This window comes from Microtus ochrogaster, unplaced genomic scaffold, assembly GCF_000317375.1.
Source record: "Microtus ochrogaster isolate Prairie Vole_2 unplaced genomic scaffold, MicOch1.0 UNK99, whole genome shotgun sequence".
In the NCBI taxonomy this organism is placed as follows: Eukaryota; Metazoa; Chordata; class Mammalia; order Rodentia; family Cricetidae; genus Microtus; species Microtus ochrogaster.
In genome coordinates, this window is record NW_004949197.1 from 37,363 (window position 1) to 58,079 (window position 20,717).

Consider the following 20,717-nt stretch of genomic DNA (forward strand, 5'->3'; position numbering starts at 1 on the left):
CCTCCCACGCTCCACCCGGCCTGCCCTGCCTAAGCCTCACCAGGCGGAGGATGTTGGGTCTTGGAGAGCAGATCCCTTTCTTCCCAGGCCCCTGTCCTCCCTCCAGCTCCACCCGCATGGGGTACAGCAGCCACTTCCCATTGGCAATCTCGTGGGGCCACATGATGTTGAGGAAGGCCGAACCCAGAGTGTTGAGCGACTGTCCTTGATTGGAGACCTGTGGGCCCAAAGCAGTGTGAAGAAATGAAACTCTGGATTCTGAGTGGTCCCTACATCACAGGGAGAGAGGCAAGGCTGATGTGGAGGACCTCGGGAGGCAGAGCAGAGCTGCACAGTCTAGACCAGACTGGGCGCTGTTCTCTGCTCATTCTCCAGGAAAAGCTAGCCAAGTGTGAGGGGATCTAGGACGAGCCAGGGCAAAGTATTGATGAAAGTTATAGATTCTCCCAAGAACCCATTCCAGCTAAAGCCACACAGCAGAGCCATTCCTCTGAGCTCCCAACACCTCTTAGATCTGCTGGAGAGACGGCCTGTCCAGATGACTCCCTGAAACCCCAGCACCAACGTGTGCTTAGAGCCATGTCTGCCCGACGCAGAGGCCTGGAACCCCAGGGCCACCACGCTGCCATGTGGGGAAGAGCCCAAAACATTGAGAAATCTCTAAAGCCTCTTCTCTGGGGCCGCACGACAGGATGCTTACCGTGACCTCATACTTGACCTTGCTGCCCACATCCCTCTCAGATCGCATGGCGCTCTCTCCCTTCACCTCGCCAGAGAAGAAGAGTTGCTGGGGAGTGGCCACCCTGGTGGTGGGGAGATGAGAAGAGGAGCTGAGGAGGTCTGGGGTGCGGCAGATGGAGCCAAGAGGGTAAGGTCGGGTAAGGCCGAGCCCAAGCTCTGGGGGCGGCAGAGGGACCCACGCAAGCAACACCTACCCTGAAATGGACAGTGGTAACTCAATGAAGACTTGAGCTCGAACAAGGGCTGGGTGCAGCTCCTGCTCACTGATCCTGGCATACAAACATGGGGACGTGTGAGCCGCTGGCACAGGAACCTCCACGGGGCACTTGAAGCCTTGCTAAGTCACCCGACCTGTTCCCAGTCTTACGTGGCCAATAGCAGCTCCACCTCCAGCTCCGTGGTCTCAATAGTGATTCCAGAGGTGCTAAGGATGAGGTAGAAAGTGACCTGCCAAGTGTGGAATGGCAGGTGAGTCAGACGGGAGCTGGGTCTTAAGAATGGGCCACTCAGACAGAGAAAAGGCTAGACATGCCAACCTGGGCACCTCTCTTCATAGGGTTCCCCAGCTCACACTCAACATGAGAGGCATTCTCATTAGACAGGCAGAGCGGCTTCTCCTGGATCAGGGAGGGAAGGATAGGTCAGTGTGGGTTCCTGAAGCCCTCAAGATCTCATCTCTTGTGAATACACAATGGAGTTTTACTCGGTCATAAAGAAGAAGAAAACTACGTCATATGCAGGAAAACAGATGGACCTGAGGTCCCCACATTAAGCAAAACAAGCCCGACTCAGAAAGGCAAACATCTCGCTTTCTCTCAGGTAAGAAATCTAGCTGGATGGTGTACACCTTTAATCCCAGCACTCAGGAGGCAGAAACAGGCGGATCTCTGTGAGTTCAAGGCCAACCTGGTCTACAGAGTGAGTGCCAGAACAACCAAAACTGTTATACAGAGTAATCCTGTCTCAAAAAAAAATAAAGAGAAGAAATATAGCTTTAATAGAGATATGTCATAAAAGTGGAAGGGGGAGCTGGGCGGTGGTGATGAATGGCGCACGCCTTTAATCCCAGCATGCCATCATGACGATAACAGACTAAACCTCTGAGCTGTAAGCCACCCTGATTAAGTGTTTCCTTTATAAGAGTTACCGTGGCCATGGTGTCTGCACAGCAATGGAAACCCTGACTATGACAGAGAGGGAGAATATTGGGGGTGACTTTGATGATCTAAATACAGTGACATGCAGGTTTGAAAACATCATAAGACCTATGACTACTTTTTAAAAAGTCACAAAAAGAAAATAAAAATTAAAGGAACACACTAGGTCCTGTCCCAGGTTCTTACCACAGAATCCAGGGCTCGAACGCCTGAGTAGCGTAAGGAGGCCGGTAGGGTGACCAGGAGCTGGGCTTCATGGGCGTCATCCCCATCTGCCTGAGGCTGGGCCGGGTCCGAGGGCAGGTTGGTGACGGTGAGTTCCAGGCCTATGAACGGCTGCCCACTCAGCGCAAACAGGGCCGTTGTCCCATCCATAGCCCTGGAGGATGGAACCCAACTCACTGTAGGATCTGAGCCTCCTACCCCCTGCCTACTTCCAGCCCCCAAACAAGTGTTCACTGCCTCTCCTCTCACTCCAAGTCCTCCACAGCACACACAAGCCAGCTCTTGAGTCAGGGGACCTCCATTCTTATGCTAACTCCACCACTTTCTGACCTGGTCTAAACAGCAACCCAGAGAGGTTGCTCTCTTTCACAATGTGGAGCCACAGAGGGGTCACAGTGTGATGGCATGTCCATAAAACACAGACTAGGAGCATTGTTCTCTGGTCAGGACCCTGCCCTTGCTCGGTCCTCTGAATCAGAGCCCTGTCTGACCCCTCTGAAGAAGCTTCCTCCATTGGCTGAGGCCTAGCCCTCTCCTCCCCGACACGTGTTCTCTCCACCCATCTCACATGGGCAGAGGTTGGAACTCGGTGTCGCTGATCCGGGAACAGAACCGGGCCTGCACCAGCTGCAGGTTGCTCTGACAGATCTTATCGTCACCACAGCCTTGCTTCAGGAAGTGAATCTGAGGAGAGTGTTCAGGAAAAGATCACGTCTAAGGTGGAGATCAAATGTGTCACCGAGGCATACGGCGCATTCGTGAAGCACGGTATGAGAGTACTCCAGGCTGGTCCATAAACAGACCGCAGTGCCCCACCCAGACTGCACAGACTGTAAAAAGCCGTGACGGGTACCACTGGGCTGCCAAGTGAACCACACAGTGAGCCGCAGGCTGTCCATTCTGGCCGAATGGGAGCAAGGAGATTTAAGAGGCTTGGTGTCCATCTCAGAAGACACCAGGCCTTGATTACCCCAGAACCATGAGCAACTCCAGGGAGTGAGGGAGCAGGAACACTGTCCTCTTAGACTACAAAGGAACTCATGGTCATCTGAGCCATTTCCCTCTGAGGTATTACCATGCCTACATATAAGGCTTGTACTGGGGCTACGTGTGCAGAAGAGCTTTTTCTGCAAGCTGCAGCAGGTGTCACTGTAGAGGCACGGGGATCATTGTCCCTCCCAGCTCCATTTCCTGTATGCTCACCTCTGTCCTTTGGGTGCTAGGCTGGTGAGCATTGAGGATGGGAGCCACAGGGGGGAGCCCCTGGTCAGGAGCTTGCTGAGGGCTGTTGAGACTATATTCCAGGGTCACCACAATAGCCCGAAGCTTGTCTTTGACATTTTCCTGAAAGGGAAGTATTGTTACTCATTGGAACCACCCCCAGTCCCAGCCCTGATCAAGGCCCTCACCAGTACGCTGAAGACTCTCAAGCTTAGAAAGAAATTGAGGGAGATAGACATACAAGTGGGCAAGCAGTGAGGATGAGAGAGACCACAGTAGAAAAGGCTTTCCCTTTGAGCAAGGAGCAGACACCACCTCTGTGAACTTCCAGACTTCACAGATGTGTGACGACAGCAAGGAGGACTAGCTGGATGTGGTGGGTCATACCCGTAACCCTAGCACCCAAAAGGCTAAGGAAGTGGGATCTCACAATTAGACCAGCCTGGCCTATATAAAAAGTTCCAGGCCAGCCTGAGCTACATACAGACACTCCATCTCATTTAAAAAAAAAATCAGGCAGAGAGGCAAAAGTGTGTAGAAATGAGCTCAAACCGGGGACTGCTCAGTGCCTAGATCTTTTAAAAAATAAATAAATAAATATGGAATTCTTCACAAATTTATGTGTCATCTTTAAACAGAAGCCGTGCTAGCCTTCTCTGTCATTCCAGTTTTAGTATATATGCTGCCAAGTACAAAGGCTTTTCTTATTTTTTTAATTGTGTGTGTGTGTGTGTGTGTGTGGTGTCTGTACGTGAGTATAAGCACATGAATGCAGGTATCCAAAGAATCCAGAGAGCTCCAAAACCACAGAGAAACCCTGTCTCGAAAAACAAAACAAAACAAAACAAAAAAAAAAAAAAAGAATCCAGAGAGTGCCAGGTCTCCTGGAGCTGGAGTTGCAGGGCACTACTGGACACCCAAGGTGGGCACTGGGACCCAAACCTGGGTCACCTATAAGAGCAAGACAATCTCTTGGCTGTTGAGCATCTTTCTAGTCCCTTGGGGTCCAGAGCTCACAACAAAGTGTGACCACAGTGGCCCAAAACTTGTCTTTCTAGAGAAGAGATATGCAATAACAAAGTCACTCGGAGACCAGAAGGCGGTGTCACCTGCAGCTGGAACACAGTGTCCCCACACACTCGGTCTTGTTGGCGCTTTAACCACACAGTGCCCGAGGACTGGTGCTTCAGGTCATCCGGGCCTCTGCTCAGGAAAGTCACTCGTGGAACCTGGCCCCGGAGCCTCCGGTCCGTGTCCCCATCTAAGGTGTAATCCAGGGCTGTGGCGTGGAGGGAGAAGAGGGAACCCAGTGAGCTGAGGACCCTGTTCTGGGGTGCCATCAGAGAGAGCAGCGGGTGAGGATCCCACTTACCCACAGTAGGGTTGTAGCTACTGGGCACAGCAACGTAGCTGAAGCAGATCCTTATGTCCACACTGTGGGGCAAAGGGAGGCTCTTGAGCAAACAAGACCCCAAACCCTACTTCTGCCACAACCCAGACCCAAGCTAGGGAAGAGGGGCAGGGGAAGGGAAGCCAGCACTGGCCTCCTCCTTGGCACAGTCCCTCTGGCCGCGCCTTACCAAACCAAGAGTCCATCAGCACAGTTGGGTTGTTCTAGGTCGATGGCTCTCGGAGCAATGAAGATCTCTTGGGAGACGTGAAGAACAGGTCTAGCCCTGGGTGTGGAGAGTTCATTGGGTAGGGAAGACGAGAATGGGGTTGGGAGCACTCTGCAGGACGAGGCGCGGGGCTGGAAAGAGGCCAGACCCACAGGGAAGCTCTGAGAGGCTGGAGGCTCACCTGAACAGCGCGGCAGTATCAGCCAGGGAGCCCACGAGCAGGTCTGGGTAGTAGTTTTCATCCACATCCAGGCCCCCAGACAGGGAGTAACCAAAGCTCTTGATGTCCACGGCTTCGCCCTCCAGCACCTGGAGAGCAGCGGTCACCCCCTCCTTGAGCCCCACTTTCCCCAGTCCTCCCTACCCTGCCCTCTGCAGTCCTTACTCCACCAGGAACCATTCCTCCACATCAATCCTCTCACCTGTGAGGGCTTGACAACCACCCCCAGGCTGCTCCCATGGTAGATAAAGACTTTCCCATCTCCATCAAAGGGAGCTCCCACAGCAATATCTGGGGGCATAAGAGAAGCATTGTGAGGCTGTGGAGGATGGTAGACAAGGTCCATACCCAATTCTAATTCATTGAGGAGCTCCACACATTATTCTAAATCCTCCCGGCCATTCCCTCCAGACATTGCTAGCTCAGCTTGGCTGAGTTATAGAATCCACTGATCTAGATTCGACTGCAGACTCAGCTCCTCCCCACACTGAGCTTTGCTTTCCCCAATCCAGTCACACCTGGGAAGCCATCTTGGTTGAGGTCCCCCAGGACAGCCAAGCTGATTCCAAACATAGAGTCGGGGGAGCCACAGATCCGCAGAGGGGAGACATGTGCCCAGTGGCCACCCTGGTTCAGGTACACATACACGGCACCTCCCAGCTCTTCTTGGCGCTCAAAGAAGTAAGGGGCCCCCACAATCAGGTCGGGCCAGCTGTGGAAGAGGGAGACAGCATGGGGCTCTCTAGACCAAGGGAGTCCGGACAAAGTGTAGAAGCCACTCCTGGACCCCAGGGCGCACTCCTCTAGTCCCCTCTCACCCGTCATTGTTGAGATCAGCCACAGCCAGAGAGTAGCCAAAGCCAGAGGTCAGCTGCTCCCCAGATAGCACGACCTCGGGTATCAGCCGGCTGGCGCTATCCTTGCGCAGAATGACCACAGCCCCCTTGTGGTTGGCACGGGGAGCCCCTGCCACAAAACTCAGCTCTTCCGCACGCAAGAGACCCTTCCCAGAGTCGACGGAGAAACCTAGGTGAGGAAATCCCTTACTATGAGTGATTCTCAGAGAGTCGGAAGCCAGGGAATTCCCCTGGCTCCACGAGGGAGAGTTGCTCCCCAGTCACTACCACTATCTCTGGGCTATTCCTCCGCCACCGCCAGGGCCTAGAAATCCTTACAGCCCTCCTGGTCAGAGACACAGGACGTGATAGGGAGGTGTCATGGAGCAGAGAGAAAGGCAGTAACAGAGAAGCTTGGTGACTTGGTAAAGAGGGGCTGGCACCGCAATGGGAGTTGGACCAGAGCCGCCACCATTCATGCCCAACCTGGGGAACTGGAGAAGAGGATGTCCCTCCCATTTTGCACACCCAGGAGGTCCACTGGCATCCAAGGCACCTTCTTTACCCCCCGCCAACCCTGCAGAGGAGGAAGACTTTACAGATATGGGAGGAAGACAAGGGAACAAAGGAGAGCTTGCTTCACCCAAATGTTTCCTGGACCTCATTCCATCCTGGATGATGATATGACCCACGAGGCTGGAGCTCCTCCAATCATAAGCCCACATTCACCCCCAAAGGAAGTTCCCCAGAGCTCAAGATTGTCCTTCCAACCAGGGTAACCCTTTCCCTCTCGCTCCACCTGCGTCTTCCTCCATGAAGACCCTCAGGCCTGCCAATGTACCTAATTCTCCTCTGCAGTTTGGGCCCAATAGGTATTTCCCTGGGCATATGTTAGGAGAGGGCAAGGAAGGAAAGAATACTCCCTAGGAAGGAAACAGGAAAGCCAGGGCCAAACCCCAGGACCCAGGATGCAAAAGCTTACAAACCTAAATAGCTATTCAAGGTCAAATCTCCGGCTGGTCCTGTGAGCCGGTCAGCAGGATCCAAAGTTTTATACACCAGCTGGTCAGGGTCTGAGCTATCAATGTTGGTCACAAAAAGCAACCCTGTGGGGGGGGCAGGTGGGGAAGAGACACCAGGGAAAGGCCAGCAAGTGAAGGGGGCGCAGAGTGAGGAGTCAGACAGGTAGAAAGGCCAGAAGGAGGTGAAAGGGGAAGAAGAGGAGGAAGAAAGTGAGAGAAACCAAGAAGCCAGAAGCAAAACAACAGAAAGACAGAGACAGGAGGATGGGAGTGTGGAGGAAGAGGAAAAGAGAAAGGAGCAGAGGGTTAGAGCGGTTCTGGACCAGGGAGGGGTCCCTACCAAAGTAGCTGTTGGCAGGGACCGGAATGAGGCTGGGGTCTTGGTCTTTCTCTCCCCCTGCCTCGTAGGGCCCGTCGTCCAGGTCTGCCAGGTCGGTCGAGCCCTGGGCACAGAGCTCCACCCTGGCGGTGCCTGCAAGGACAGTCCTGTTAGTACTGAAGGCAGGAGAGAGGCTTACCCCTCAGACCAGACACCATTGGCTGGGCACACAGGGAAGCCCCGCCCCTCCTCTTCAGCCCCACCTCCACCAACTCCGCAGCCCAAGCTTCTAGGGTCCCCCAGAACATGGCATCACACTCACCCAGTGGCAGCTCAGCCAGTGGCAGCGTGCAGAGACAGGAATGGCAGTGATGAGGTGCGGGCTGCTGTGTTGGAGCATGCAGGCCCTGGCCCCGCCGTGCATGTGGGAACTCATGCCAACATGTAGATAAACACATGGCCATGCGATGGAGAGTAGGTACCCCACTTATTTATGTGCTAGCAAGATGGGGGTGGAAGGCATGGCAGTGCTCCGGGTCAATACGCCAATGAACTCGTGGTCATGCTTGGCCGTGTGCTGCCAGCAATCCCATCTCTGAGGTAAGAGGGGGCCTTGGGCCCCTCCTTCACCCTCCCCAATGAATGACTCACCCTTCCAGTTATAGGTTCCTGGAGCCCCAAAGACAAGGTAGTGGCTGTCGGGGGAGAAGGTGGCAGCTGTGCCCTGCTGGCAGAACCCAAACTGTTCATGGCCCTGGGGGCGCCCCTCACAGAACTTCCATTCCCCACCGTCTAGCTCGTCACGGATGGCCAGGTCCTGGCTTAGCACAAAGCAGCGGCCAATCACATCCCGAGTCTCCAGGATCTGATCCACTCTCTGTCGAGACTCATAGCGGTGTGCACAGGTCTGTGAGAGAACAGGAGGTCAGGTCATTCCCCTGTGTTTACTAGGGACCTACAAATGGCTCACAAGCGTGTAGACTTTTGGCAGACACACACATGCCCGTGCACACACAGACAACCCTTAGCCAGCATCACTTGAACACCATCACCTAGCCAGTGTGAGGTCTTTTTTCAGAATCCCATCTGTGGCCACTTGAAGAAAAATAGCTTTGTCCTACCTTCTACCTGCGTACTCACAGACACATGACAGCACATAGAACACGGGCTTCCCTGATCGTGTAACAATCTTGAAACATGCTGTTGTGTGTGTGTGTTCATGCAGATGTGTGCAGGGGAACATACACGCAACATCAGTGCACATACACATGTGTCAGGTGCATGTGAAACTTAGAAGACAACCTTGGGTGTCATTCTTCAAGAGCTATTCTACTTGTCTTTTGAGACAGAGTCTCTCCCTAGGATCAGGGCCCTTCCAATTGGGCTAGACTGGCTGGCCAGTAAGTCCCAGGGGTCCTCCTGTCTCCGCTCCCTAATGCGAGGGTGAGAAGCACAACCTCTAAATGTTGCTTTACTAATGTTGGTTCTCGGAATCCAACAACGTTGCTTTGTTGTTGTTGATTCTCGGAATCCGACTCAGACGCGCAGGCTTACAAAGCTACTGAGTCATCTGTCCCTAGACCTTTGTAACTGTCATCATCTCCCGAAACAAGACATCCTACTATCTGTCCTCTGAGTATTTCCTCTTCCCAAAAGCAAGGCTTAGTGCGCCATGCTGGCAGCGGCCCTTTCTCTCTGGGGACATTCAGCCTCATGGCGACTCCTGCGTACGTCAGTGAGAGAACCAGACGAGAAAAAGAGTTGTCATAACTAAAAGGCATGATGCCACACGGCTTAAGTCAGCACTCAGGAGGCAGAGGCAGGAGGATCTCTTTGAGTTCCAGGACAGCCAGGTCTACATAGTGAGATTCTGTCTTAACAAAGCAAGCATTTCCAGAACTATTTGGCAGCGCCCAGGCCTCCACTGTCTTCACGTGTCCTCTCTCAGAGGTTAGCATAATGTCTGAAACTAAGCAATGTTCTCAGTAGGAATCTGACAAGAGCTCGGATGAAGAGATGGGTGTTTTAAAACAGATAAGGAAAGGGACAGTCTCTTACAATTTCGTGTATCAACCAATGGTTCTAGGAATCGCCCCGGCATCCAGTTTGTGTTCTGTAGGTGCGCCTCTATGCACACACACGTGTGCGCACATGCACACACACACACACACACACACACACACACACCGTCAGAGCCTCTACATTGTCACAGGAAGCAGTACTCACGACAATCTTGCCCCCGGGTCCCTGGCTCCGAACACTGACTCCCAGCCACTGGTTCTCCTTGCTTTCCTTTTGCACATCAGCTGAAGCAAGACACTGGGTTTCAGGGGAAGGAACAAGGGACCAAGTCCTGCCCTCCCCTCTTCACGCACTGCTCCCACTCCACCGTGCCAAGGCCACACCTCCTCTGTCAATGTCCACTCTGTAGCAGTTCCTCTCGTCTAGGCTCAGGGGACAAGCAAAGAGGCCTCCAGTGCGATTTGCTTGCTGCCCAGGAAAAGCCAGGGCCTGGGGAGCACCCACCAGCAGCCTGCAGGGTGGGACAAGGGCTAGATTCAGAGGCCAGAGTACTCCAGCCACTCCAAAGCTTCCCTGACCCCAACTCCTCAGTGCCAAGTGGAGTGTTCAATACTAAAGAGAAAATATAAAAGCCATTTTTCTCAAATTCTGGCAAGGGTATGTTAAAAGACCTGGGCACACAGTCATGTCACATGTGTGCTCCCTCTCTGCATAAAGGACCAACAGAAAGAGTGGACATACACATGTCGACACACATGCCAGCCAGAGCAGCCTGCCAGCATCGCCAGTTAAGAGAACTGCCCGTCCCTAGCACCTGTTCCCGACAAGCTTCTCCACCCCCTGCTTGGCCCCAGCCTCAGACACTACCCTCCTCCCTAACCCTGGTCCAGTTGAAATCCTGCCAGAGATAGCAAGAATGCCCGGAGCAAGAGCGCCAGGCACACAGACTGGTACCGCAGTGGCTCAGGGACTTTCAGAAGCCAGGCAAGAGGCTAGAAATGGGCCTGTTTCCCCTGCACCATGTGCCCAGCAAAAAACCCTACCCACTGGGTAGCTCTGCAAGCCCCAAACTCAGTCATGCCCACTAGCAGGAAAGTAGGGAAATGTTTCTGGTGGCCGCTAACACCACCCCATTTCCTTCCCATGTCCTGAATCCCCTTCCCTGTCCTACCTTCGCCTCCCACATCCACAAATTTCTCTTTTCCTCTCCCTCCACCCCTACCCTTCTCTCCCATTGCCCCCTCGGCCTCTTTCTTAGTTACAACTTTCTTGGCAGAACAATTTTCCATGATTACAGCCAAAGCCTCTTCCCCAGAGGGGGACTATGCTGGGAATGGAGGCTGCCTGGGTCCCTCAGGACTGGACCCTGAAGCCAGGAGTGACTGGGAAGTGAGGTGCAGTAACTGATACCCAGATGGCAGCCGAGACCTTCTCTTCAGGAAAGGCTCAAGAGTAGTAGGCAGCAGGACAAGTCCCAAGTCCTCTCTCCCACACTCTTCCCATCCTGGGGGCAAATCCCGCAACTGTCGGACACTATTACAGACAGGCATCTGTGGGGCACTGAGCCAAACATTGTAGGGTGGGGGAGAGGTTCCCACAGCCCCTGCTGTCCCTTAACTTAGCAGCTGTCACCTCGTGTCAGAGCCAGTGTCAAGCAGGGTCGGGGAAGCACGCAGCTGGACAGATAGCCCAGCCGTCAATATTACTTGCTGTTCTTGCGGAGGACCTGGGTTCTGTACCCAGTACCCACACCAGGTGGTTCACAGCTGCCTGTAAGTCCCATTCCCAAGGATCCAGTGACCTCTATGGGCACCCATCCTCACGTGGTACACATAAATTTATATGGGCACAGGGAACACACACAAACACATAAATAAAAAAATTAAAAATAAATCTTTGAAGAGGTAGGAAGGATAGCCTGACAGTCAAGAGCACTTGTTGCTTCTGCAGAGGACCTGGGTTTTGTTCTCAGCACCCACAAGGTAGCTCACAATCATACCTAATCCAGCTCAGAGGATCTGGCATCCTCTTCCGGCCTTCAGAAACACCAGCCATGCAAACAGTGCATACACACAGGCAAATATATATATATATGTGTGTGTGTGTGTGTGTGTGTGTGTGTGTGTGTACATATACATATATGTGTATGTATATATATACATATATATGTATATATATAAAAATGTATATATATAAAACCAAAAAAAAATCTCTTAAAATGGGGGAAGCGGGAAGAAAGAGGACATATATTCTCATTCATTTCACCACTGTTTACTGACACCTCGTTATACACCAAGCCCTGGGTCAGGCAGTGATTGGTAAGACAACATAGCACCTACTATAGGCCAGGCCCCAGGCTGGACAGAGGTTGAAGGAATTAACCTTTACCACTCTCCACTTGGATTCCTAGGAGAAGAGCCACAGGCATCAGCCCACTTGATCTCACAGTCCTGTAAGATAAGGATTCTTATCTTACAGGTGAGCAAATGCATTCAAATGCTTGGTGCAGCCTGCCCACCTCTAGATCCTCATCTGCCTAATTGCTGGGTCAGTGCACTCGTGGCCTGGCCTGTTTTCAGAAGGTTGAGACCACTCCAGCAGGGGAAGAGGAGGGGGAAACGACACCCTAGGAACTCTAGGTGATGGTGCCCAGGGAAAACAGACTCCAGCTTTCGCACGGGTCCGCAGTGTACCAGCCTGCAAACAGCGGGTGTCATCTGTTACAGTCTTTGGGCTCGCCCCATAGGAAGTGTTGGGACTCATTACTGGGTGCACACCTGTGGTGGACACAGAGACACCCAGGGCCTCCCGCTGCTTAGTGTGCAACTGCACAGTCAAAGAAGTATAAGTGTGAGTGTTCAGTGTTCATACCTGCCCTGGAGGTCGAGGGCCGGAAGGAGGGAAAAATGGACCATTGCTAAGTGCCCAGTCCCACTCCTGGAATAAGAGAGCCCATCACCCCACTCCAGCCACACTCTCCTCTCAAACTTCATCCCAGAAATCCAACCGCCCCACGCCTTCAGACAGAACAGTAGCCAGGGCTACTGCGCAGCTACTGCGAGGGTGGGGGCGGTGCTGGCTGCTGGGTACAGAGTGAGCCTGGGGGCCCAATAAGTAGCCTTATAGAGCATCCTACCAGAGCTCTGGCCCTGGCCCGCCCCTCCCTGGCCCAGCACAGTCTGAGTGGCCCCCTGGGGAAGCTGCTCGGCCAGGAAAGTAAGCTCAGCCTGGGACCCCCTTCTGTCAAGCCTCTCTGGATCCGGGCGGCTGTGATGTTGCTGCTCTCAGGCTCTCTGAATCCAGCACAAGAACTCTAGCACAACAAACACTTCCAAACACTCACCTCAGGTCTTGTGCTAATCTAAATATTCTGTGTATATTAAGAACTTTTAATCTCCCCCCCCCAACCCCATGGGATAGTGATGCTGCTGCCTCCGTTTCTCAGTTGATGGGAATAAATGAAGTGATAAAAACAAAGCAAACCAAGGTTAGGCCTCAGAGTCTCATCTCTAGGTTAGACTGAAAACAAACAAGGTCTAAAGAGGGACTGAGCAAAGCCGCAGCTTCTCCATGCCCCTAGTCAGAGGAATGCCCCCTGCTGGAGCGAAATGGAGCCAGATGGTCAGGCCCCTCTGGGAATACCCCCAACTTGGCTCTAGAGACAGAATCAGGGGCCACCTTCAGACAAGGGGAAAATGACAAGAGACTGAGCTATTAAAAATAACCGAGAATTTGCCTAGAAATAACTCAGAGAGTTCAGCATGTCCTAAAAAGGCCTCCGGGCCTGGAACTCTAGCAGATGGCAGAAGGAAGGAGGAAGGGATGGGTGACGGTAGGGCTTGTGGATGGCTTGAGACATCGGTTGGTTCCTATCTTTCCCAAAGGTTTAAAGAGCACAGCCTTCTCCCAGATGACGGGAATAATGGAAGGAGAAAGATTAAGGCTCCCCCCCCACACCTCCAGCGGGTGTGGAGAAATAAAGTGTTGTCCCTGCCTTCTGCCCCCAGACCAATAGTAAAGGGAGAAGACAGTCCCTGGGGACAGCATTGATCCCGGTAATGGACACTTAAATGTGGCTTATACATTGGCTATGAGGGCGGGGGAATGCCCCTTGGCAGGAGGGGGTGGAAAGCTTTCTCCTGTTCTTGCCGCTTTTCCTGTGTGGTAAGACCAAGGGTATGGAAACGCAATCAGCTGCAAATGTATCTGTCTACCAGGAGCCCTGAAAAGATGACAACTGTCCTCTTCATCACACTCCTGCTTGTCTTTTCCCACTACTGAGATTTCTGGAGCTGGACATTCCCTGAGGAGGACAAGAAGCAACTTGGCATCTTTACTGGATCTTGCTGCTGCTGCTGCTGCTGCTGCTGCTGCTGCTGCTGCTGCTGCTGCTGCTGCTGCTGCTGCTGTTTCTCGCAGCAGTGGTGACAGCTGCCACCATCCCTTGCTACTACTCGGAGTCTCTGTTTTCCTGCCACTGTTTCTGACCAAACCATCACTGCAGATTGCCAGGCCCCCCTCGGTCTTCCTATAGCCTCCCTGCTGTGTTGAGCCGCATCAGTCCTGGCCTCCCAGGGTCCAGCAGCCCTCACTCCATCTCAAGGGGATGCTCTGGCAGTACCTAGTTGTTCTCTCTCTTCCTCCCACAGCACCCTCATCCTCTCTGCCCTGCCCGTTCCTTTCGCCCTATGCAGCTCGCCGCTCTGAGGAAGAAGAGGAGCAAGGATGCACCCTGAAGGGAAAGGCAGAGGAAAGGGAGTCTCTGGCAAGACCATTGCTCTCCAACTCATCCCCAAGGCAAGATCCTGTGTCTGGGGATCTGGACAAGACCAGGCAAGCTTTCAGGTTAGAGTGTGAGATACCTGTGGGCAGAGCACTATTGAAAGTCTGAGAGACAGGTAGATAGGGAGTTGGGAGAAGGGTAGCCCAAGGCTTGAGCCTGGGGACTCTGGGCTGGTATGGAGACTCACCAGCTCCGGGGTTGGGGTTGTAATTGTCGATGCAGGGCTACCGAGAAGCCGAAGAGGCTGCCAGGTTCGCCTTCCTTGCGCAGGGCGTTCATTACATCCAGATTGAAGGCGACAGTCCGTGGTAAGAGCATACCGGCGAACAAGGAACTAAGAAGGTAACAAATCCCAGGGGGCCGGAGGGAATCGCAGCTCGGAATCCTGCCCATGGAACCAACCCTGCAAGCGCTCCCTGATAGTGCCAAGAAATCGTGCGCGCCTAGAGCCCCCGGTTTTCCCCAGGAGTGTTTCTGGTTTCCGAAATCTATCTGGTCTTTCAAGAGTCTTCCAATCTTCCAATCACCTCGGCACCCCTCTTGAGACCTCCTCTCCGCTGCCCCAGGACCTGCTAACTACAACCACTGCAGTGGGAGCGCCGGCGTGCGCTCCGGCTCCGCCTCCTCTCCAGGATGCCGCCCAGGCCCCGCCCCTGCCCCGCCCCCTGCCTCTGCAGCTGGCGGAGAACCTGCGCACCACCCGGGATGCCCAGAACTTCAGCCCCGGTGGAAACTGGTCTACCACCTGCCGTAACCCCTACCTAGCACCCTGCCGCCCCACCCTTTCACAGTGTACTCCTCCCTTTCCTCACCCTTCCGCCCCCCAAAAAAAGTTGGAGGTTGAGGTCGAGCATGCTGAGAGAAGTGCAGCAGGAGAGAAGGCTGAAGAGAAAAGGGTCATAGAGAACTGGGAGGAGGCTGAAGGACTGGCTACCTGAGGAGACAAACGCGCAGATTCAAAACAAAGGAAGGGAAAGCAGAGGGTCCCTGCGCCTCGATCAGGCGTGCTCCTTTACAGACTCCCCAGACTAGCAAAGCACACCTCTTAGGCTCTAGGAATCAAACCGCTCCCTGTGCCCCAGAGCGTTCTCGGGACCAGAGAGAAGCAAAGGCTCAGAGAGAAAGACACTCACCAGGTGTGGAGACTGGGACGAATGGAAAGAGAGAAAAAAAGAAAAGAAAGGAGCGCGAGAGGAAGGCGAAGAGTTAGCTCAAAGTCGGCAGGGAAGGAAGAAAAAATGAGTAAAATAAGAAATGCAGATTCAACTGTGGAGAGGGAAGAGGGGGTCAAGGGGGATAAAGATGAAAGACAAAGTCATAGAAAGGGAGTGTTCTGCTATCAGATCTCCCCAGGGACTGGGTATTTCCCGCATAACGAGAAGGGATGGCAACCTGGGCAGGGTGGGGCACGTCTATGAACGCCAGCATTCGGCAGGCAGAGGCAGGCAGATCCCTGTCTCTTTGGGGCCAGCTTGGTCTACATGGAGCACTCCAGGCAGAGCTACAGAGTGACACCCTGTCTCAAAATAAAGAGGGGAAATGGAAGGGAGGCTTTGTGGCCCACACCTGTAAGTAACCTCAGCACAGAATAGACCCAAGGAAGCCAGCCTGGTCTACACAGCCAGGGCTGCAAAGTGAGATGGTGTGTCAATAAATAAATCAAAAGGGGGCACAGGGTTTTGGGCTGGTTCAGGCAGGAGTTGGGCATCAGAAAAGAGATCGCCACAAAAGACCCTGTCTCAAAAACAAGAAGAGTTCTTCACAGAGACCCAAAGGCCTACCTAGCTTCCTTTCCCTTCCCCCACTCTGGGATAGACAGAAAGGGAGGGGACTTTTTTCCCATCTCTCTGCTATTTATAACTCTAATCAAGAAATAGTGCCAGGGACTAGATGGGAAATAATTTGGCAAAATGGTAGCCTCACAGCCTCCCACTTCGCCCGCTGGTTTCTCTTTCTTCCCAGGCATTGGTCTTGTGTATGGCACTCTGACGCTTACTTTGAAGGCCTATTTTTACCACCCCACCCCACCCCTTCTTGCGTACGTCACTCTTGAGACCTTTCTCAAGACCACCTCTCGTTTCACTATTGTCTCTGCCCTTCGAATACCTCATATTCTTGCGAACTCTCTTCTTCCCTTTGCTATGTCCTCACATCTCTCTCCTGTGTTCGGGTGATACTTCTTCAGCAGAGAAAAAGGAACTGGCTGGTCTCGAACTCACAGAGATCCGCCTGCCTCTGCCTCCCTAGTGCTGGGATTAAAGGCGTGCGCCACCATCGCCCGGCTTTAGTTTGGGCATTTTCTCTATGCTCTGCAGGGCTGCAGCATCCCTCTAAACAGCTGCTATGGACAGACACATATGCAAGGCTGGCTCTACCAGGGTTCTCCCTTCAGTGTCCCTGGGCATTTCCTCTCCAGCGTGCTGTGTCTCAGAGCCCCGGTCAGCCGAAAAGAGATGCTATGAACACACAGAGGAGCAAAACTGGGATGGAGCCCAGTGCTGATGGCTCCTCCCCACGCCTCTCTCTGACTCAGGTCAAAGCCTCCTTAGAGCCCCAGCTGCCTTCCTTTCTGCACCTGCAGCTTCGCTTGCCTCGGTCTGGTCTGCACTCCCCTGCGCTCCACCAGCTTCCCATAAATCGGAGGCTGAAATCAGATGCCAAGAATCTGCTTCTGACCTCCTCTGCCCAAATATTTGAGAAGTCACCTCACCCGCCACAGGAGGAAGAAGCAGAAAATAAGAGAGATTGGTCACCCAAAATTAGCCTGGCTATAAATAGTGGGGCAAGAGAGGGAAAGAACACACAAGAGTACTGGACCAGCTTAGTAATGAAGACAAATATATTTCCCCAGGGATAATCCTGAGCAGAGTGTTGCAGTGCTGAGCTACACTGTAGGTGAACAGACATAAGGAAACTGGAGAAACCCAGAGAGGGAGGGAAGGTCGACCCTAAACATCCTGCCAGAAAACGTCTTGTCTTTGAGTCAAGAGTTTAGACGCACGCCTTTAGTCCCAACACTTGGGAGGCAGAGGCAGGAGGATCTCTGTGAGTTCGAGGCCAGCCTGGTCTACAAGAGCTAGTTCTAGGACAAGCCCCAAAGCTACAGAGAAACCCTGTCTCAAAAAAAAAAGAGTTTAGAAATTAGTAAAAATAATAAGCAACACTCAAAGCTGGACACGGTACTGCACTCCTTCAATCCAAGCCCTCATAGGCAAGATCTTTAGTGTGAGGTCAACCTAAAATCCAGCCGAGCTCAGGGAAGGGGCCCAGCTCAGTGGAGGAGTCCCTGCCTAGCACACATGATTATGATTCCCAACACCGCGTACACAAAAATACTGCATTATAACATTGATATAACATTCTCAAAATGACAAGATACAGATAAAGATCACATGAGTGTCTGCCGGGGAGGGGGGTGAATCCAAGTATCAAGGGGCAGATCAGGGCAGCTCCTTCACAGTTGTAGGCTATGTACTGTGGTGGAGGCGGAATCTATACGGGGGTAAAATTGCACAGTCCTCGAGCACAAATGAATACATACGTACATGACGAGTTTGGGGTTTTTTAAAGACTTATTTAAAAATTAATAAGGCTTGCGGATTGTTAATGGCATTGTACCGATGTCAGCTTCAGGGTTTTGATGTCATAGTGCAACTGCATGTTCAGGAAACTGAGCAGAAGGTCCTCAGGCCTTTGCACACTACTTTTGCAATTTTCTGTCCGTCTAAAATTCTTTCCAGAAATATTTTAGTTGAGAAATGTCCATACCCAAGAAAGACAGTGGCCTTTTCTCCCGTCCCTTCCTGATTCCCTAAATACCTTCTTCACTTGTATATGGAACCCCTATTTGCCAGCTCCCCAATACATACTTTCCCCAGCTGTTGTCTCTAACGTATAAGCAAGCACTTGCAGAGGATACACTCCACGGTTCACTTCACCCTCCACCCCCTCTGGCAACAAAGGCTTGGAGTGTGTGTCAAGGGTCAGGCTTTCTCTCCCCAAGACACACAGCTTGAGGACTTTCTCACTCACCCCACCCACCTCTCAAGCACTGGAAGCCTTTGCAGGCCTCTGAATTCTGCCTGTAGCCAAAGCTCATGCTGGGAGTGGCTGGGAAAGAAAGAATCTAAATGTGAAGTCCGGAGGGAGATGGCTTGACCACTCTGCTTCTCGAGGACCCAAAAGAAACTCTTGTATGTTGGAAAGAGGACCGAGGGGTCACTTCCCACAGGGAGCCATTTAGACCATCTTAGGGCCCTTTTCTTTGAGCCCTGGCTTTAGACCAACATTTGGAATTTGGCCACACTGCCAAGAGCCCCCTCTCTTGAAGCCCAGCCAAACTTCCTAGTATGTGAAGCCTTCTCCACTCCCTCCATGTCCTCCCTCAGTCATCGCCCAACCCCTAACAACTCAGCAGTTCCCAGCACTAAGGTTTGGCCTGGACGCTCAATTTGGAGTTTGTTCAATAAAGCTAACTCTGAGAGAGACCTCAGAGAAACAAGGAATGAAAATGGGAACGTGAATGAAAATGGGCACGCATTCATTCCAAGGGGAAAGAAGCCGGGTGCAAAATCACACAGAGAAGTGAGCAGAATGTGATTTCAAATTCATTTTTTACTTTGTTTACTTGGGGGATTTGGGGTTTTGTTTGGTTGGTTGTTGTGGGTTTCCATGTGTTTGCTTTGTTTAGCCAGAACTGGTGAACATAGGTTCAGCAAAAGACCCTGCCTCAATAAACTAAGTGAAGAACCATTGAGGAAGGCACTCAGGGTCAACTTCCAGGCTCCATACACACACGCATGTGTGCCTCACACACACTCAGACCCAAGAAATACAAATAAACATACACAAAAGCATGCTACAGAGAGAGGGGAGGGGAGGAAGAGTGGAGGAGGAGGGATGGGGAAAGGGGGAGGGAAGGGGGAGGGGGAATTTTTAATAGAGGAGCCATCCTCTGAAGACTTGAGTCCCACTTTTGCCAAAGTCAGCAAAAGCTAATGAGCTTCAACTACAGCGGAAACCAGAGTCACACAGTAAATAAGGGGAAACCAGACTAAAGATAACCCTGTAGAGATCAGTCGGAGTTCCCAGATATAGGCACCCCGTGTCTGCTTCCCAGCTCTCGGGCAGAGGAGCAGCCAGTATGTGGGAAAGAAGGGCAGAGACTGGTGTCTGTAGCCCTGGCAGTCTCTAGTGTGAAAAATGTCAGGATGTTGTGCCAAGGTAGGTCAGGGGAATACAAGATGACTCTAATCTTTTCTCTGAGTCACTCCTGAAATTCCCAGTACCAACCCCTCTCATTAGCCCACCTTCTGTGTCTCTCTTAATTATGTCTCTCTTTTCTGGTACCCAGCCAACCCTAACCCTTCTCTCTCAAGCCCCAAAGCTTTGGGAGTGAAGCACCAGGCATCTTCCATCTGCCTCTTTTTTGCTTGCTCACTGCTGTTAGAAGCAGGGACCAGAGCGGGAGGGGGAGGAGCCTGGGCCATGCCGCCCTGTGGTGCTCTCACTCTTTCCCATCAACCAGTATATAGAACAGAGCCTCTTCCCAAACGCTCCTCCCCTTCCAGGATTCCCTTTAGTTCACACCCAGCAAGCTCCCCTGAAAAGAGTTTAGGGTCTCCCCTTTCTGAGGTCTCTCCCATGGTTTATGCAATGCAGTCTCAGGCTTTAGAATCAGCCTGAATGTGCATCCTAACTCTGCCTATTTGGATCTCTTAACTGAGCTCTACCTCGGACTCCTCATCTGCGTAATAGAGATGACAGCAATATTACACAGCGCTGTCCTAGGAATCAAATGAACACACAAAGCGCTTGGCCTATTATGAATGCCCAGGAAGTGTTTATAATAGACACAGATACATAGATATTATCCAACATTTTATTTAGCTCTTGTGTGTAGTGCTAGGGATTAAACTCAGAGTCTTAAACACGCTATGCAAGCACTCCACCACTGAGCTACACCCAATCCAGTTCCTACTTAAAAAATTTATTGTGGGTACTTGGAGAGGTGGCTTAGCAGTTAAAACCTCTTGCTACTGTCTTAGTCAGGGTGTCTAGTGCTGTAACCAAACACCATCACCAAAGAGCAAGTTGGGGAGGAAAGGGTTTATTTGGCTTACACTTCAACATTGTTGTTCATCACTGAAAGATTTCAGGACAGGAACTCACACAAGGCAGAATCCCAGAAGCTGATGCAGAGGCCATGGAGAGGAACTACTTACTGGCTTGTTTCCCTCTGGCTTGCTCAGCCCACCTTCTTATAGAACCCAGGACCAGCAGCCCAGGGATGGTACCATCCACCATGGGCTGGGCCTTCTCCCAATGACCACTAATTGAGAAAATGCCTCAAGGAGGCTCCTTCCTCTGATGACTCTAGCTGTGTCAAGTTGACACACAAAACCACCCAGTACACCTCTCTTCCAGAGGACCTGAGTTCAGCTCACACCACCCCAACAGGTGACTTATAACCGCCTTAAATTCTACTTTTTTTAATATTTATTTATTTATTTATTATGTATGCAATATTCTGTCTGTGTGTATGCCTGCAGG

At 52.1% G+C, this 20,717-nt stretch overlaps 1 protein-coding gene and 1 non-coding gene across 5 annotated transcripts in view; both read right to left on the minus strand.

Annotated features, from left to right (window-relative positions):
• The window catches only part of Itga7 (integrin subunit alpha 7), a 20,532-nt gene extending 5,795 nt beyond the window's left edge, over positions 1–14,737 (minus strand). Inside the window, exons 1-20 of one of the 4 annotated variants that reach the window (XM_005371148.3) lie at positions 14,353–14,737; positions 9,766–9,893; positions 9,587–9,666; positions 8,012–8,267; positions 7,006–7,125; positions 6,002–6,209; positions 5,702–5,895; positions 5,386–5,474; positions 5,145–5,272; positions 4,925–5,020; positions 4,717–4,778; positions 4,454–4,623; positions 3,327–3,467; positions 2,692–2,807; positions 2,085–2,277; positions 1,278–1,358; positions 1,109–1,188; positions 936–1,010; positions 701–803; positions 41–217 (exon numbers count right to left, since the gene is read on the minus strand). In XM_005371148.3, the coding sequence (XP_005371205.1) occupies positions 41–217; positions 701–803; positions 936–1,010; positions 1,109–1,188; positions 1,278–1,358; positions 2,085–2,277; positions 2,692–2,807; positions 3,327–3,467; positions 4,454–4,623; positions 4,717–4,778; positions 4,925–5,020; positions 5,145–5,272; positions 5,386–5,474; positions 5,702–5,895; positions 6,002–6,209; positions 7,006–7,125; positions 8,012–8,267; positions 9,587–9,666; positions 9,766–9,893; positions 14,353–14,558 (2,703 nt within the window). In that variant the 5' untranslated portion in view covers positions 14,559–14,737. Of the gene's footprint in view, positions 1–40; positions 218–700; positions 804–935; positions 1,011–1,108; positions 1,189–1,277; positions 1,359–2,084; positions 2,278–2,691; positions 2,808–3,326; positions 3,468–4,453; positions 4,624–4,716; positions 4,779–4,924; positions 5,021–5,144; positions 5,273–5,385; positions 5,475–5,701; positions 5,896–6,001; positions 6,210–7,005; positions 7,126–7,381; positions 7,514–7,682; positions 7,882–8,011; positions 8,268–9,586; positions 9,667–9,765; positions 9,894–14,352 lie in introns of those variants that run through there. The other 3 variants (XM_005371147.3, XM_026778034.1, XM_026778033.1) reach the window with 3 other exon arrangements.
• On the minus strand, positions 3,938–4,039 carry LOC113455739. The gene has a single exon (XR_003376725.1). It is a non-coding gene; the product is annotated as a U6 spliceosomal RNA (small nuclear RNA).
• Positions 14,738–20,717: the final 5,980 nt, after the last annotated feature.